Source organism: Topomyia yanbarensis, chromosome 1, assembly GCF_030247195.1.
Source record: "Topomyia yanbarensis strain Yona2022 chromosome 1, ASM3024719v1, whole genome shotgun sequence".
In the NCBI taxonomy this organism is placed as follows: domain Eukaryota; kingdom Metazoa; phylum Arthropoda; class Insecta; order Diptera; family Culicidae; genus Topomyia; species Topomyia yanbarensis.
Window position 1 is genome coordinate 177,058,289 of NC_080670.1, and position 19,389 is coordinate 177,077,677.

General features: G+C 46.6%; 2 protein-coding genes across 2 annotated transcripts; one reads left to right on the forward strand and one right to left on the reverse strand.

Moving 5' to 3' along the window:
• Nucleotides 1–3,932: 3,932 nt before the first annotated feature.
• LOC131682493 (transmembrane protein 181) lies at nt 3,933–16,834 on the forward strand. Its single transcript, XM_058964007.1, has 5 exons — nt 3,933–5,147; nt 5,208–5,485; nt 15,570–15,672; nt 15,761–15,985; nt 16,048–16,834. Exons 1-5 carry the CDS (start codon nt 4,262–4,264, stop codon nt 16,185–16,187), a joined length of 1,632 nt encoding a protein of 543 aa, XP_058819990.1. The 5' UTR covers nt 3,933–4,261; the 3' UTR covers nt 16,188–16,834.
• A 25-nt stretch (nt 16,835–16,859) lies between these two features.
• Nucleotides 16,860–19,032, reverse strand: LOC131682500 (pre-mRNA-processing factor 17). The gene is made up of 4 exons (XM_058964018.1): nt 18,685–19,032; nt 17,569–18,615; nt 17,151–17,506; nt 16,860–17,090 (listed from the first exon to the last, which is right to left on the reverse strand). The coding sequence occupies exons 1-4, from the start codon at nt 18,925–18,927 to the stop codon at nt 16,913–16,915; spliced, it is 1,824 nt and encodes a 607-aa protein (XP_058820001.1). The 5' UTR covers nt 18,928–19,032; the 3' UTR covers nt 16,860–16,912.
• Nucleotides 19,033–19,389: the final 357 nt, after the last annotated feature.

The window sequence follows — 19,389 nt, forward strand, 5'->3', positions numbered from 1 at the left end:
TAGACTAAGATTATAGTATGATCAATAACGTAGATGGCCACGCCCATGCCGGTCCATTTTTGGATGGGAAGGAATGTTAGCTCTTGTGACTTGTGACTATTATGACCGAGGAATTCACTGCATCATCCATAAGTGTCACAGGATAGGATTGGTGTTAGTAGGTAGGTGGGAGGTAGATATTGTGATTTAGTTAAGTACCTACGCGCTTTGTCCTTTCATTTTAGATCAAAGTTTTCAGGTGTGCGACCTCCAGTAGAAATATGAATCCATTCAAATAGGCATTTTAAAAATTATTCTTCTGTGGGGCGTAATGAAAGGATAAAACCGCGTGGAATATGAAAGAGGCCTATTCATCTATAGACAATATGAATTTCCGAGAATAGGTATCTTTAATTTGAAAAAATTGTGTCAGTTTTTCATATGTATTGATAGCGGGTGTCCTTACAAGTACACTTATATCATTCTTAAACCTTAATTATTCTTTTCTGATTTTTAAATTTAGAAAACCAAATTAAATTCAACCAACAAACTGACAGTTATCCTACTAAATGACGTATCTGCAAATATCTCGTTCGCCTCATTGTTAACCGGGACAGCACCCCACGCAGCATGATCTGGTACTTTTGCAATCCGCTAGCAGCCTGCCATCCCAAGTTTCATCTGCAAACTATGGTAGATCTGATAAGGCAACCTATAGAGTCGTGCAAGTCGCATGGGTTTGGATGTGTTATTGTCCTAAAAGGAAACAAACTAAAAAAGGTTTTTTCTAATAGTTTCGGGCCAAAAAATTGAAAAAGGACTGAGATATTAACTCACGGTACTATTCTGCATCAGAATATGCCTTAATCCGCACACCCCTAAAGGTCCCTATTCGAAACGAACAATTGGAACCCCGAACAGCCGGCCATCGGGAGTAATGCTTCTTATTAACACTTCAATAATCATTTTCAAAGTTTGCAGGACAAAGAAAGCGTACAAATGTATAAAAGATATCTCAAATGAATGTGAAAAAATTCACGGCGAAATGTTAAGGACCAGTTGGTATCTCCACTCTCCCTATCAGACACGTTCCCATAATTGGGTTAAATTGCAAATGACATGTTTATTATGCGTAACAAATATAATAAACTCTACGACAGGGGATCCCTCGGTGATCCAAAAGAAGAATGGATGGGAGAACAGCAATACTAGCAAATACCGACTACCATATGAGCGGTGCAAATTCGAACGAGTGACGTAGAGTTATGCGCTGGATGATTTTGAAAAAAAGGACCAGGAGTGCGATTTTACGAAGTTTTAGCTTCCGATGGCCCTACATTATATGACAAAGTGAAGTTCTGGAATGTTGAGATTTTTATCACTGTTTAGGAAAGCAAAATTATCATAAAGCTAGTGTCAGGCCTAATTTAACACATCTACAGATCGTTTGCAACATAAAAAACTTTTTGTGCAATTCGACAGCTCCATCTTAGGCCAATTCAATAAATTTCCTACATGAAAGTTTCCTTTTTTTTTAAAAACGGTTTTTAAACCAAAGCTTTGGAAGTTACTTAGTTACTTACTTACTTAGTGTAGAATTAGATTTCGTCCTTTACGGCTAATATACAACCGCCAGAAAAAACTTAAAACGTTGGTACACAATCACTAAATACAGAATGGAAAGAGGGTAATATGGAAAACCTTAAGGTCCGTCCAGGTTAAGTCTTCGGTACAGAGCAATACCTCGACCTAGGAACTCCTAGCATGTTTTAGTCGCCTCTTACGACATGGGAGCAGCTCCCAGAGGTTCTATTCTTAGCTGAAATAGTGCAAAAAGATTTCAGCCCGCCGGACACCACACGGCTTAGTTGAGTTCACTTGGAAATGGCACATTATCTTGACTAATTTCATGATTTATCCTCACAAAAATTAAAAAGCCGGTCATGATTTCAGCGCCCCTCTGAGGCTGGCAACAACATGCTCGGTTAAATAAGAGAAACAAAACACAATCGACGAATCATTCCTCACCGTGACAATGCGAGCTCTGACACATCTGGTCAAACCAATATTTTTTTGGACATCGAAAAACATCACCAAACTTACAACACGAAACATTCAAATCAAACTTTCCTTCCAGATTATCGTTAAAGGTTCTTCCTGGAGCACGATCCCACGATATAGTCAGTTATACAGTAAGGTGGGGTAAAGCGGGATAACATTGAAGCGATACAATTCTTCAACGATAAGAAACACTCAAAACAGTGACGGAAGGTTTGGAAGAGAAAAAAGAGCCTGGACCGGATGGATCACCCAATATCGCTTTGAGAGAGGTAATCCAGGCATTTCCGGACAGGTTTACAATGATGATCCAAAAACTTCTACTACTACTACTCGTTCGAACCGCTTCCGAACGAATCTCGCGTTCGTCGTAAACAAGAAGAGTGAGTTTATCATCTGAATAAGTCATGTATTGTATCATTGTCGATATTGAGGCACGGAGGTCCTGTGTTTATTGCCCACAGAAATCTAATGAAGCAATGCGTTCAGGCTCATGGACATGCGAGTCGCCAACACGTACAGAACTATCTCATCGGAGGCAGTCTGTGTTAGCGCTGGAATGATCCCTTTCTGGATAGCGAATGTCACTTGTCACACTTAACTGTACTTACTCCTACTGTACTGTTAATCTTAAATCACAGAGAACAGACATATAAGCTAGAATAAACTCCCCCGAAAAGCATGTGCAGACATTTAAATGAAAATACGTTGAAAATCACCATCGCATACAGGTTCACCATTGTATCTAAGTTTACCCGCGAAGCCCCTATAGCGATTACAGGTCGATCGCAGCGCCGGCTATTGGTAAGTTACCTCTTGCAGTTGGAATTTAAAAATGTCAGTTTTATTTCTTACACACATTGAAAACTCTACTTGGATGTCAGTTCTGTGTGCGCAGTTGTTTACAAACAAAATCTCGTACAAGCTGAATTTGCGTAATTCTGTCGTCAACCTGTTTAGACGACTCAGTACCATTATTTTAAAGTAATCAACGGCAAGCCAATCTCGCGTGCAACTATTTTCATCGTTTGGAAGCATTGTTATTATTACAAAAAGCTGCGGTCGTCCACCAAAAATAAGTATCAGAACATTGAAAAATGCGCTGTCAAGTTCCAAAAACAAGGTTGACCAATCAACACACACAAATTGGTACGAAAATTTGGTATTTCAAGCACAACTGTCCACTGTATTTCGAAGAAAAATAACGTAATGCAAATGAGTACCCAAATAGGCAGCGAAATAACTCGAAAAAGTACCACTTTGTTGCTGTACACTTCACCGTAAATATTTTGCAAATGGAAAACCCATCATCTTGGATAATTAATCGTACTTTACCTTTTTGCACCACAAATTATGTGTAAACTGGAACTAGCAACATTGAAGAAACGACGCAAAATATGCTAGCAAATTCAGCCGAAGGTGTTGATGTGACGGATTATGATGAAGGATTGGCTGAAAAAATATCATTTGTGTCCTCTGAACGTGCCACAAGTAAGTGTAATCGAAAATGTTTTGACTGTTATCAAATGTATGGTGTACGACTAGGAGGTTCCAAACGAATAGCAAGTATTTTCTCGAATCAAGCAAAAGTTAAAAGAAATCGACATAACCCCCATCTATTATCCCAGAATGATGGAGTTTGTGGAGATTGTAATAAATTTAATATAATAGTAAACATTATAATTCACGCTTGAAGTGCTCGTCTTTAACCATTTCCCCCTAGCTACCACGGACAGGTGAGGGTTGGAACTACATATAAACGCGATTATATATCATACACAGTCGCTTTACGCCTATCCGTTATTTACGTGCGAATGGTCCACCATGTGACTGGGCGCTCCAACACTCGCAGCTAGGATGAATGGCACGTGCGCGTTTGCGCACTGAAACCGTTTCCCCTTATCAAACACAACTCTGGAAAATGCACAGCGATTTTCTTGCTGTGGAAAATCTTGTTTTGACAAGCAGATAAAGCATCGTAGAAAACAAAGCTAACAATTGTTGGTTCAGAGGAAAAATACTGCGAAATAAAGCTAACGGTGAAGTAGACATCATCACTATTTCTTTACTGCTGGCATCGAATCGAAAGGGAAACATATGCGGAACTCGCTAAACATTCGATAGTTTCCATTGCTTCCATCACACTGCTACGGAAAAAGATGGCCTCCGGCGAGGGACGGTCGTGAACGTTAAGTGAAAAAGTGTACCAAACTCCTCAGTGCAAATGGCAGGCAAACCGCCCCAGCAGGACACCTCCGAGCTGGGTTACGCGTACGTGACTCCGGGTGGGATGTTCCTGCGGCTGAAAAACAGCCTCTCGCAGTTCAGTGATTTGTTCAGCGAGTTTAACAAGTATATTGCACCAGCCTATCATCACGACCGCTGCGAACGATCCGTCCATATGCGACTGTACTCGATGAACAAGCGGGAGTTCGTGGTGGTGTTTCTGGCGTTCTTTGCCTGTTTCGGGCTTGGCATTTTTATTGGGCTGGCCGGTCCACCCATCACGCTAACCACTATGGTCACCGGAAGCTCACTGATGCCGAATACATCCGGTGCGGCGGGTGGGGATTATCTGGCCAGTGGACCGTTCATTATGCGTACTCCGCTGATGACGACTTACTCTCAGCAGCTGTGGCTGATTTCGAACATCGAAACGGACAACACAGACGATGAGATTTTCGACAAAAGTTTTCACGTTAGCGTTGGGATCGATGGGCTTACGATGGAGCACAAACCGACGACGATTCTGCGGTTAGAACATGGGAAAAATAGAACACGGCATCTTAGCTGCTCGCGAAATTCGTGCGAAGAGTTTATTGTTCTGCATCTGGGATTCCTAGATTATGCTCATTACATCATTACGGTGCGATTTTACGGATTGGAAAATGTCCATCACCGGTACAACATTAACAGCGTGCAGTTCTACTTCAAGACGTACAATCCGGCATTTACGCAGATCGAAATCTGGTTCCGATTCATCTTCCTACTGTTTACGTTCATCGTGACCTGCTGGTTCGCTCACACGCTGCGCAAGTACCCGATCTACGATTGGTCAATCGAGCAGCGGTGGATGTCGATTCTGTTGCCACTGCTGTTACTTTACAACAGTAAGTAAACTGTTACTTTTTATCATCAACGTATTCATAGAGATTTTTTCCATTCAATAGATCCAATCTTCCCGCTGATCTTCCTGGTGAATAGTTGGCTTCCGGGAATGATCGACGCTATTCTGCAGGCAACGTTCCTCTGTGCGCTATTACTATTCTGGCTTTGCATCTACCACGGGCTACGACAGAACGAACGTAAGCTACTGACGTTCTACGTCCCCAAGTTGATAGTCATCTTGCCGATCTGGCTGTGTGCGGTAGTTCTGGCGACCTGGGAGAAGTGCAACGAGATGAAGGATCCTACCTATAGCCACTTTGTTGATACCGGGAACTATAATGTAAGTACAGGGGTAGAATTTTCGGCTGGATCTGGGACAAAACATAAGATGTAATTCCGAACCATGGCTATGTTATGTCTGCTTCGGGTTATATGTGCTTCATATCGGTAAAATGTTGATCTTGCTATGCATGTTGAAATCAAGTCGAAATACTTTGCATTTCAAATGCTACGGGGACTCGGTTATTCTTGTATTACTGGAAATGAGTTGAAAAATTGGCTACAGCAGGCGCTGCGAATCACGTAGTCAGTCTAAAGGGTCAGTTGGTTGGTAACTTCGCAAGCTCTTGGGCTACACTTTAACTTTTGCGAAGCTTTCGGGCGTCTGTTCGTCGAGTTCTACTGGATACACAAACAGTACTTGTAGGACAGAGAAGCGATGGATTGTATCGTTTGAAGCAAAAATGCTCGTCAGCTTTACCCGGTTCCGCTTCAATTTCCACACAGCATTCCAGGCAGGTACGCCATACCTTGGTATTGATCATGAGACACCCGCTAGGAGACGTCTTTTGCTGTATCTTGCTCCTCCCATGTTCGGCATAATCCTTGCCAATGTGTTAGTTGTCCTCGCTGCCTTCTCACATAAATAATCGACAGGGCTGTTGAAATTTACACGGTCGTCGACATACCCAGGTGCAAAACTAAGGTGTCCACCGACGCTGATCACAACACACTAGATGTTTTACAGTTGCTGACCAGCACAACCCGCGTATTCTAACTTACATCAACCATGCAGGTTTCAATGATGTCTATCATCTCTGGCGTCAACATCCCCACTTTCTCCAGTGCCTCGCCGGTCATCGTCAGGACAACTGCAAAGCCGACGATCTCGACTCCCCTGGGCAGTTCCAGTGTTAAGTGTTATTTGATATTCTAAAGTGTTGGGCCGAGTATGGAGCCCAAGGTACTCCGCCGTGATCCTAACCGACCTCTGGCCATGTTCGTCTCGTAGACCAATACTGCGCAGCGCTATGACGATAGCCTCCCAACTGGAGTTCTTCATGTCGATTGTAATCCCTTCTACTTTACTTCGATTCCTTCTTCGCGCTCGCGATGACTGTGCGGATGGCGTCCATCATTGAGATCCCTTTCCGGAATCCGAACTGCCTCTGCGATAGTCCGTTCACACTTTCAGCGTAGTTCGTCAGCCTGTTGAGGATGACCCTTTGTAGAAGTTTACCTAGAGTATCCAGAAGGCATATAGACTGATACGATGCTGGATCTCCTGGTAGCTGCCCTAGTTTTGGCAGCAACACCAGCTTCTAGATGATCCACCTGTCCGGGAAGTAGCTTTCGTCCAGGCATTTCTACAAAACTATTCTGAACATGTCCGGAAACGCCAGGATCGCGGTCTTCAGTGCCACGCAAGGGATGTCGTCCGGTCCGGGAGTTTTCTTCGCTTTCAGCCCTTTTGCCACTATAAGGAATTCGTCGTTGGAGACTCGATAGTCACCAGCATTTCCACCGTCTGCATCAACGTACGGTGTAGGCGGCCATTGCAGTTGGGTCGTGGACCCTTCACGATATTTTCAATTTGTCAGCACACATTTCAACTGGCGTCGTTGGACCCATGATCTTGGCCATCACGGTACGGTAAGCGTTGTCCCATGGATTAGCATCTACTTCTCTGCACAGTTCCTTGTAGCAGGTGGAGCCGCCCGGAATGTCACCTTACACTCTTCTCTGACTGCCTCAGATCTTGCTCTTTGAACGCGTCTTCTGACTTTTAGGCAGGCGACAGCTCATCGGCATTCGTAATTGGAGTGAGACTGTCAACACGAAGTGCTTCCACGAAAAGGTCCTTGTTGAAGTCCTTTACTTTCCACTTCTGCTCGCCAGTCCCCACTCTCCGCGTTACAGTACAATTCCGTCGACCTGTGATGTAGTGGATCGCCTGGTGGTCGATATATGTGTACTGCTCACTAACTCGCCATTTCATGTTATCCATCAGCGACGGACTACAGAATGTTTCGTCGATGATGGATTCCCGGCCGTCTTTATGGAATGTGCTAGCGGAACCCTCGTTACACAGCCTTACATCCAGCTTCGCCAGGGCTTCCAGCTGTAATCTCTTGCGTTGGTCAGCCTGTTATCTCACCTCACGGCTAAAACATTAACATCTCCTCTTATAACAACCGGCGTTCGTCCGACTAACGAGTCGGTTAGTGCGTCCAGGATCCGATAGTACAGCGAATACGCCGTTGATTCTGGTGATCACAAAACCTTAGTATGTGCTATCCACCACCCAGTTACCATTATTGGGAGGAACACGATACGGCTCTGAAATAATTGCAACGTCACACTTCGTTTCTGTTGTTGACTGCCACCACACTTACTGTGCAATGTCGCAATGATTGAGATTAAGCTGGGTTATCTCCATCATTGTTGTCCTGCGCTCGTCTTTTTGTATGTAGGACATTTGAAGCAGCTCGTCGTGTGGTCGTTTCCGTCCTCCGGTTTGCAGATCATGCACCTTGGTTGCTTCGGGCAGTCTCTAGCAACGTGCTCCTTTCTTTCGCACTTTCTACACAGTACAGACCAGACCAGATCGGGCCCTGTCTGATGTCTGAGGTTCAAGCACCTGAAGCATCGCACCATCTGCTTGGTAACTCGCAAGGTGACTCTCAGCGAGCGCACCGATCATCCGACTTATCTCGCCGGTCTCCGTTAGTTTTTGTTGATTTCCAAATCCGGATGGTCGCCGGTACATCTAGTTTGCACTACTCGATCAGTGCACCATTTAGTTCTTCTACGGTCGCTATCTCGTCTAGACCCTTGCATTCAACTGCGGCTTCCTGCGACAGAGCTCTCACGTTCGCTTCGCTGCTCAAGGATTTAGCAATGAGCTCGCGGTAGGTCGAGCTGTTGACGGAAGGATCCTTCTTCAGCTCGAAGATCATCTCAATTTTCTGAGTGTGCCTCGTTTTCACAACGTTCTCTCCCAGTTACTTCAGCTCTGGGTCCTCTCTCACTTTCTTGAGAAGAGTGGCGTAGGACGTCGAATCGTTCGCTTCGGCGATCAGTGCATCGCCCTTGTATTTCTTTCGAGAAGGCTTCCGTTTCACTTTCTTCCCTTGTTCCTTGCGAGCAACCAGCATCGGCAGCCTGAACAGCTACGGATGGTTTTCTGGGTACTGCAAACCTGCAGCAGAAACGAATGCGCTTGTTCTAGGATTCGCAATCTGATAATGGGACAGCTCCCTATGAGGAAAGCTCCGATTCACTACACGACCTGCGGATTGTTTGTGACTTTCAAGGTAGTTTCCTATGGTATTAGACGAAATATAGATATTGTCGTATAAAAAACCGTGACCAAAAAGCCATCTCTTCATATTAAAAACAAAGTGGTCGTCCTTCCTACCATCGAATTTCAAGGTAGTGTACGATCCAGTGAACCGAAGTGAACTACTATGGCCCAAGAGGCGACTGATTTCGCCTGGACGGCCAAGGAGGGCAAGACTGCGCTTAACCCGAAGCGGCCCAGGCAGTCACCAGGCGAAGGTGCGCGAAGCAACGCCAAACGACGCGCAACCACAAAGGCCAAACGTCGTTTGAACGGTGCAGAACGGTGTGCAAGGATCCTGAAGGGTGTCGACCCGAGAAAGTGACTTCTCGGCCCAAGAAGGCGAAAGGCACCAACCGGGCGCAAAGTGTCGGACAACAAGTGGGTACCAGCCAACCGGTGCCATCGCCACAAAATCCCTGGCCGCTGGTCAGCAGGGTTAAGCGCAATTCGAACGCACCTCGACCCGCAAAGAAGGTCAAGGATAGAGGAGAGGCCCTGTTGGTGAAAACCGACAAGGACAAGTATGCCGACGTCCTCAAATCGATGCGGCCGGCTGAAAGCTTCTCGGTTCTAGGACAGCATGTGCGCAGCGTTAGACGTACCAAGACCGGCGAAATGATCTTGGTGCTGAAACGAGGTGCGCTAACTAGTGGGGCGGCGTACAAGAAGTTGGCCCAAGAGGTCTTGAGTGACGGTGCTCAGGTGAGGTCGCTGGGTGCGGAAGTGACCTTCCAGTGCAAGCAACTGGATGAGGTTACGAACGCAGACAACGTCGTCTCTGCCGTCATGGAGCAGTGTGGCGCAGCAGATTGAGCGTATCTCTGTACGCCTAAGAGAGGGACTCTTTGGCACACAGGTAGCCGGTTGCGGAAGCCAAAAAGGTCATCGAGAGAGGGATGCTGAAGATCGGCTGGTCAGTATGCCCAGTAAGCATACCCCAACCGCCTTCACTGGACAGATGCTATCGGTGCCTAGAGTCCGGTCATAAGTCCTACGACTGCAAGGGTCCACACAGAAGTAAGTTGTGTCGTCACTGTTGTGAGGAGAGACACAAGGCGCAGAAATGTGAAAGGGTACCAAAATGCCTTATCTGCGCCAGTAAGAAGCAAGACCGTAACCATGTTATGGGTGGACTTTCTTGTCCCTTCGGTGAGGCCAGTAAGAAGAAACCGTGCAAGTAACACAGCTGAATCTTAACCACTGTGCATCTGCTGCTGTGGCAGTCGGCCTCGGAGTCGAGGACAGATATTGCCCACCTATCCGACCCGTACAACGCCCCTGCCGATAGCGGCAATTGGGTGGTGGACGGGTCTAGGATGGCGGCAATTTGTACAACGGGACGGTTCCCGGTCCAAGAAGTAGTACACTCCTCTGCGGAGGATGTCGCGATTGCCAAGATCAATGGTGTGTTCTATTATAGCTGCAATGCCCCACCGAGGTGGCCTATAGAACAGTTCAACCAGATGCTCGTCGGCTCTCGTCCGACCTAGTGGGTCGGAAGCCGTTCGTCATAGCGGGAGATTTTACCGCTTGGGCAGTTGAGTGGGGCAGCCGCTGTACAAATAGCCGGGGCCAAGCGCAACTGGAGGCGCTTGCGAAACTCGATGCAGTGCTAGTCAATGATGGTTCCACAAGCACATTCCGTAGGAATGGGGTCGAGTCAAGGATTGACGTAACGTTTGTAAGCCCGGGTTTGATTCCAAACATGGACTGGAGAGTAGACGAGGGCTACATCCATAGTGATCACCTAGCAATACGCTTTAGGATCAACTACGATGTGCAGCATCCGAGGGCGGGTGATCCCTGCCAGGTACGCGGGTGGAAGACCAATCACTTCGACAGCGAAGTTATCACCGCGGCCCTGGGACTAGAGGCCAATAGCTACAGTCAAGGCGAGGATGTGCTGGTAGCTGTCCTATCACGCGCGTGCGACACCACCATGCCGAGGAAAACCCTGCCAAGAAATGGCAGACGCCTGGTATATTGGTGGAGTGCCAAGATTGCAGCCCTACGATCAGCCTGCCTCAAAGCTAGACGTAGGATGCAAAGAGCTCGCACCGAGGATGCAAGAGAGAACCGCCGTGAAGTGTTTCGAACTGCGAAATTGGCCCTTAACAAGGCCATTAAAAGCGGCAAGAGAGCATGTTTCGACAACCTGTGTGAGAGTGCCAACGCGAATCCGTGGGGTGACGCCTACAGGATTGTGATGGCCAAGACCAAAGGGGGCTCCTCACCCCCAGAACGGTCTCCGGACCGGTTGGCAACGATTATCGAAGTACTCTTGCCGTCCCGAGCCACAAGCCCCTGGCCACCCGCACTACTACGAATGACGAACTACTCGCAGTGGCTAAATCCCTAGCAATGAACAAAGCTCCAGGGCCGGATGGAGTTCCAAACAACGCTCTAAAGGCAGCGATCATAGCGAACCCGAACATGTTCAGGCTAGCTATGCAGAGATGCCTTGACGAGTGCCGCGTCCCCGATAGATGGAAAAGGCAGAAATTGGTGCTGTTGCCGAAGCCCGGGAAGCCGCCAGGCGATCCATCGGCGTACAGACCAATCTGTCTGATAGACACGACTGGCAAACTGCTTGAGAGGATCATCCTCAACAGGCTCACCCCGTACGCGGAAGGTACGGACGATCTGTCAAGCAACCAGTTTGGCTTTCGGAAGGGTAAGTCCACAGTGGACGCTCTCAACTCAGTGATAAATACTGCCGAGATAGCGATCCAACGAAAAAGGCGAGGTATTCGATACTGTGCGTTAGTGACACTTGACGTGAAGAACGCATTTAACAGCGCAAGCTGGGATGCCATCGCGCTCTCGTTACACCGGCTTAGCTTACCGGTGGGTCTGTACCGGATCCTGGAAAGTTACTTCCAAAACCGCGTACTGATATACGAGACCGATGCCGGTCAGAAAAGGGTTCCGATTACCGCCGGAGTCCCGCAGGGCTCGATCCTAGGCCCGGTGCTATGGAACCTCATGTATGACGGGGTTCTGAGACTGAAGTTCCCTCCTGGGGTCAAGATCGTCGGCTTTGCCGACGACGTAACCTTGGAGGTCTACGGAGAGTCAATTCCTGAGGTAGAACTAACCGCAGAACACGCGATTAGCACGGTGGAGGAATGGATGAGTGCGAGAGGCCTGGAGCTCGCTCAGCATAAGACGGAGGTAGTTATCGTCAACAACCGCAAGTCGGCACAACATGCAGTTATCTATGTGGGAGAAGTCGCGATCACTTCACAGCGGAGTCTGAAGTCTCTCGAAGTCATTATAGACGACAAGCTGACCTTCGGCAGCCACGTCGACTGTACATGCAAGAGAGCGTCGACTGCTGTTGCGGCTCTATCGAGGATGATGTCCAACAGCTCAAAGGTGTGCGCCAGTAGACGTAGGTTACTGGCAGGCGTTGCCGTATCTATCCTCAGGTACGGCGGCCCGTCATGGTCAAGGGCACTGAGGGTAACCAGTTACCTACAGAAACCCAGAGTAATATCTGCCTACCGCACGGTATCACACGATGCATCCTGCGTGATAGCGAGCATGATGCCAGTAGGGCTGGTCATTCGGGAAGGTGAGGAGTGTTTCGAGCTACGTGGGAATAGAGGAGCCCGCGAGTGCACCAGGGTGATCTCGGTCGCCAGATGGCAGCGTGAGTGGGACAACTCCTCGAAAGGTAGGTGGACCCACCGGCTGATACCTAGCATATCGAGCTGGATGGGAAGACCCCATGTGGAACTGCCCAAGTGTAGACGAAACTGCCGAACACATACTGTTCGTATGTCCTCGGTTCGACGTCGAAAGAAGAGCAATGCTTGACGTCTGTGGCTGGGACACAACCCCTGATACCCTTATTCAGCGGATTGATCTCGGTCGCCAGATGGCAGCGTGAGTGGGACAACTCCTCGAAAGGTAGGTGGACCCACCGGCTGATACCTAGCATATCGAGCTGGGTGGGAAGACCCCATGTGGAACTGCCCAAGTGTAGACGAAACTGCCGAACACATACTGTTCGTATGTCCTCGGTTCGACGTCGAAAGAAGAGCAATGCTTGACGTCTGTGGCTGGGACACAACCCCTGATAACCTTATTCAGTGGATGTGTCAATCGGTGGAGAAGTGGAACGCAGTCTCGGCTGCTACCACCCAGATTGCCTGTAGGCTACAGGTAATCCGGCGAACCGAGCAACAAACGACGGGCACGGCTAACTAGTGATTGGTTAGTTGGAGCGAAAAAGGCCAAGCGCAAAAAAGGGAGTGAATGGTCGTTGGCTGAATCGAATATTGTTGCAGAATGGCCGTGTCAAGCATGATCGCATCAAAACAGCAAACACTCGGTGCGGCAACAAGGGTCCAGCTATCGCGTCGTCCAAGAAGGAAAGTTCCCAAGTTAAGATTTCAGTAGAAAATTACAAAACAAAATCCTGAAACGGTGCAAATGTAATTTTCAGTTTTGTGCGTATTATGTGTAATGTTACTTACCCTTTCTGGGGTCTATCGAAATCTTCGTTGTCGTTGCACTAGACCGAATGCCCGAATGTGCTCGTGTGAAAAGGCCAGTGCAGTTAGCGAGAGACTTTTCCGAGTCGTACTGAAATCACTGTACGTTAACTTTGGGCTTGACACCAAACGCAGATACTAGTGGAGCGTAAGAGGAAATGAAGAAGAGATCAACGAACTAGTAACCAGCACTGACAGTTCGAATAAATACACCATACCGGTTGCCGCGAAGTAGGCTATATCCAATTCTGCTCTCAGTCGGAGTGGAACAGTTTCAACGCCGTGGAATATCCGAGCAGATCATGACAAAGCTTGGAGCCAAATGATTGACGGAACGGAAGCTAAATGGCTTGCGTAAATTTACCGTCGGGAAAATCAGATTTGAGTTCGAAGCTAAGTAGCTCAAGTACGTAGTGGATCTAAACGGACTTCCGTGGGTCAAGTTACTGCAGAAAACTTGTGAGCAAAAGAAAGAGGTGCGATGAAGCCACAACGAGCCTGCCTGTGTTCGGTTAGCCACGGTTTGTCCGGAATTTCAGTATCTGTCAAATTAGAGCACACCATTGAGGCTTGATGCCGGTATCGGAGCAGATGGAGTGAATCTAGTTAGTTGCTTTATTTTTGCCACCACTTTCGTCATAGAACGGAGATGTAAATTCTCAGATAAATCGAAAATGTTCGGTCAGCTGACATCGGAGGGTTGAATTTTTTTTTGATGAATTACGATGGGCTGGGTATGGAACGCGAATGTCGGAAGAAAGACCATCCACCAGAGACTTGGGATTATCAATTTCAGCAGAGCCCGCATTCGCTGGTTTGCAGCAATAGATGATGTACGTGTAATATGCACGTAGGACCCAAGAACAAGTAACCTGTAAGAAGGCTTACCCAAATCTGGAAATCGATACAATCCACAACTGTTGAAACTTCCTCCGCCACATTTTCCTTCTCACTCTTACATCCCTGTCATGTTCCACCCCGCTCCGCTTTCTCTTCCTTTTCTCCTTCCTGAACGCTACTTACTAGGTCTAATAAGCTATCTCTTCCTTACACTCGCACTAATTATGCCCTCGGGTTCAGCGCATCCCGCCACACTTTCGTCGTGAGTAGTTCCAGTCGCTCGCCGTTGACCCCGTATGCTTCCCAACCGCCAAATTTTCTCCCTAGTGCTCAGGAACGTCGACCGGGTCAGGGCGTCGCGCCTCCCAGATGTTATCCTGTCCCGAACAAGAATCAGCTTCCGATATAAAGATTCAGTTTTCGGAATAAGAATCAGTTTCCAGACCTTAAAGCAGCGTCATTAGTCATCACGCTTGCATCGAGTTAGTTAGCAATTTACCTCTGCAGAGGCTTGTTTGCAGCGTTACGACTCGCCTAACCATCTGTTCTGTTGTAACCGTCTTCTAGTGGGTAACTTTCCCTGGAACCCTGAGTCGTTTATTTCGTGCACTGCCGTCGTTTAGCGCAAATCCGTTGGCTCCTTCGAGGCAGATATTTTCTCTCCTGCTGAAAATGATAGACGTCAACAAGGGGAATTGATCTCGCCCACGTGTGTACTCATCACGCCACAATATTTTTGCTGATCTACTCCGTGTTTTGTGGCGCGCACGCTTCCTTCGGGTAGTGCGAATGGTTCCGCGTGCTCCACACTCTGGTCGAGTCTGGGAAAGACGTGGCCATGAATAGAGCGAAATTTTGTTGCTTGCCACTTTTGATCCGAAAGTATCGTTCTTTCTCTGTGGAACCAAAAGGTTCATCCGGTGCGACAGTCGGTTTTTTTGTTGCCGGGTGAAACACTCACGGAACACGTTTTCCAGGAGGCGATATTTTGATCGACCTGTTGTGTCGATTCACTTCACTACGAAGAAAATTTTCAGTCTGAACGGAGGGACGGTTGACAGCTGCTCTGCTTGCAGCAAATTTGTTGCTTGGCGCTAAAATCAAGCAAGTGTGTGACAAAACTTAACGAAAAGAGTGTTCAAATAGTGCGTATGTAATAGATGCTAATGTTGACTGAACTAAATTCGCATACTAAAACACAATCTTATGAAGGGCAACGGATAACCTGAATAGTGTTCGAAGTGACAAGTTTCCATAATAGGAAAAAAAGAAAATAATGTGAAATATACGTTTGGTTATTGTTAGACCTCCTGCCAAGCTGGTTGAAAATTATTCTATCTCCAAATTATTCAAAAAAAAACTCATTCATATTATCCAACTCGTCATATGATTCTTTATATATTTCCATACACCTCGTTTAATAACAATTTTGTCTTTCTCCTTCTGCCTACATCTAGGGATTCAAAACATTCTTCTACATCTCGAGTGCGATGTATCTGCTTTACCTTGTACTGCTAATCCTGCGGGCGTACAGCGAACTGAGATCAATGCCATTCTTCGGTGAGTCTGGTTAGAAACAACCTTCATAACTTTTTCAATCTTTCTCATTGCTATTAATTATCGATCCGTACTTCTTTACATTTTCAAGATATGCGCCTCAAATTCCTCACCCTACTGATGCTGTTCGTGCTCGCCATAACCCTGGCCGTGACCATGTGCCGCTTTGGATTCGGCATCCTGGAGGATAACTTCGTGGCTCAACTGAACACCACCTACAAAAGCTCCGCCCAGTTTATGGGATTCTATGGACTGCTCAATTTTTACCTGTACACAATGGCGTACGTGTACTCACCGAATGGACGACCACTGCATGGTTCGAAGAAGTTTAGATCCTATTTAGAATCACAATTAGAATAATTATCTTGTCTTTTTCAGAAGCCACCATAACTAAAGACAATCCAGCCTTCTCGATGATCAACGATTCGGACGAGGAGGTGGTCTACGGCTCGGATGAGGATAGTCGTCGACCGCTGAATTCCAACTGTAGCAAGGGACATGATTATGATAGCGACTAGAGAGCTGGCGGAAGATTGTGGTATACATACGGACTAGTGAAGGAACAGGGTGATTGGCCATGAAACGGGTAGACTTGATGTTTTTATTCATTCCTTTATGAGTGTCTTGTACGATTACGACGGGAGGATTCCAAGTAGGACAGTAACGGAAACGAACACGCATATCCTTTTCTTCAAACACTGAAGAGTTTTGAATCGATGTGTGTTTTTAAACAGTACTCCTATACGTGTTTAGATGTTACAGATTTACTTTTATTACGTCTGACAGTACTCACCTAAGGCACGGTCCGTAATCCAGCTGGGGCTGAATGATTTTTTTTGTTCGAGAGAAATTCAAACCGTTACAGTTTGTCTCAGATTCCAGCCATTTCAAACTGTTAGATGTTCTTGCGAGCAAAAATGCCCCCAATCCAATAACGCTAGCTAGAGTTTAATTAATAAATTAGCGAAAAAATGCGCTTGTGGTGACAACAGCAAACACAAGTAGTGGTCTTAGAAAAATCAACAGTTTCACTAAACCTTGAACAATATCTACATCAATAAGCATAGAAGAGTAGGAAGAATACTTATGGTACGACAAAAAATGTAACAGAGATTAGCAAATAAACATATTTTTATCCAGAAAAACACGCCTCGTGGAAATTGAATTAATAGATTTTTTGGGTTTTAACATTTTTATTTTTTATTTGTTTCCGTTTTAAAACAGATATTCGTACCCGCCCCCTCTAATCCCAATACTTAATGGATCCATCCCAACCAGCCGTCGCCAGTTTGCTGGATTCGTGTGGGTGCCATAGGGCAGCTATGCAGACGTTGTCGTGTGCTTGCCATTTTTTGTACAGCTTCGTAGTCTTCCAGTCCCAAATGTAGCATTTTCCGTCACCATCCCCGGATACCAGATAGCTGTAAAGTAAAAGAACTGGTCAGTACCGAAAATAGAAAGAAAAAAAAACCGTATCTTACCTCATATCCGGTGAAAAATCCAAATTACACGCATACCCGGACACCATGTGGCCGGTGAAGGATTTTTTCCGATTCATTTTGAACCGATTGATGGCCGAGAAAATCACGATCTTATTGTCCAAGCTCTGACAAGCCAACCACTTCCCATTCGGCGACAACGTAACAGCCGGCATCGAATGCATTGTCGGATCTGCGATGTACTTCATATCGACCGGGATGTCCCACTCCCAGACGCGCATACTTTTGTCGTCGGACGTGGTCACGAAACGACGATTTTCATCCACAAAAGTAATTGTGTTAACCGCACCCAAGTGCCGATCATACTCCTGGACGATGTCACCGCTTCGAGTGTCCCACTGTAATAAAAAAAAAACTATCAGTAACAGTCCTTCACCTCTCCATTAAACATTAAACTTACACAAATAATCTTCTTGTCGGACGTTCCCGCCACGAACAGATGCTGCTTGTTGTAATCCGGGTGAAACTTCACACAGAACGGAATCTTCCGGGAGCTGAACCGCGAAATCACATCTCCCGTTTCGGTATCCCACAGCTTCAGATACCGATCGTAGCCAGCCGACACAAACCGATCTCCTCGGTTATTAAAGCTGACATCCCGAACGGCCTGTCGGTGCCCGGAATAGGTACGCACGCAACGCCTTTCGTTGTAAACCTCCCACAGCTTAACACGAGCATCCATACTGCAGGACAGTAAAAGATGCGCAGATTTGGGAAACCACCGGATCGCAGAAATTCCCTTAGTGTGCCCGGTCCAGGTGTGAATGTGAGCCTTCGGTAGAAAGCATCGATCCGGTGCACCTCCCTTCCGCAGATTGACTCCCACGTCATGCGGAGGATGCAGAAACGAGCGGCCTTGGTAGTCGACCGAGTCCTTGATGTGCAGCACTGACTTTTCCTCGATCGGTTTGTCCTCGGTGACACGATTTCGGCGCTGCTTTTTCGCCATCATTTCCTCCAGTTCGGCTCGTTCCTGTTCACTCGGTCGTGCCACTGTTTGCTCGTCTTCAAACTTACCCCACGGTCCAAGAAAACCCTCAACATCTTCAGGTTTATCATTTTTCAGTCGCTTCCGTTTATCTCCGTTGCGATTCGCCTTAGAAGACTCGAACACGGTTTTACCCTCCGTATCGTAGGCAGCCTGTAAATGACCTACGTAGCTTGGTCCTTCATCGCCACCTTCCACTACTCCACCACTATTTGCGTCAACCGATGGATCCAAAGCATATCCATAACTGTGAAAAGTTTTGCGTTGGTTCTCGAACTGAAAGTCACTGATGTGTGCACTTTCCACAAACCCGGTCAACATGTTCTTGTGAGCTTTCATCTGTTCCGTCAGAAAGGGATTGGCCGGTCCGGCAACGGGAGCAAACAGTTCCTCATAGCGTGGATTATAGACCAGTTCTTTTACCGTGGGAGCAACGACTCGTGATACCTCCACTTGACCCTGTTGAGAAAAAAAAAGTAGCCAAAGTTAACCTTTCAAACGTTGAGAATGTTAAATTTCGACACTTACCGTCGGAACCACTAGCGGCGCGGCACAAATCTGCATAGATTTTGCAACGGATAGGGAACTATCGACCGGAGGTTTGAGGTGTGCTAGTTCTTCCTCCTTCGGAGCAGCTTTTGCTTTGCTACTTTCGGGTGTCTTACGTGGTTGGTTGGAAACCTCTTGCTCGGAATCGTCACTGCTATCGTTGCCACTGCTGCTGCTGCTGTTGCTACTGCTTCCGCTGGCGTAGGCTTGTAAGCCCAACATTTTACGAGCTTGGTAGAAGAAATGATTTGATATGCACTGAAGAAGCCTAAAATTAACACCTTCTCAGCTGAATCGTTTGTTTACGTTTAATTTCTCGTCTCTTGATGTTTTGACTTTTTAAGTGACAGAGCAGACCAGAGCTGCCAGGTAATTTAACCGAAAATCTATCACAGAAAACATTCATTACCGATATCAGTAGGTAATCTTCAATCTGTGCATCCTACATCCCCCAACGAAAAACGAATGAGAAGGAGTCCAAATTTACCTAAAAATAATGAGATATTCCCCAAAGTCGACTAAACTTCATCCCATTAATTTTGGGTAAAAAAATCATTCCCTCCCCCAACAGTGAAATAAGGACAGCAAATTTAAATTACCTACTGGTAGGTAATGGATTCTTTTGGAAAAATATATGTGTGTCAGATGCAGTAAAGAAAAGAATTTCGGTAATTTTTGATCGTT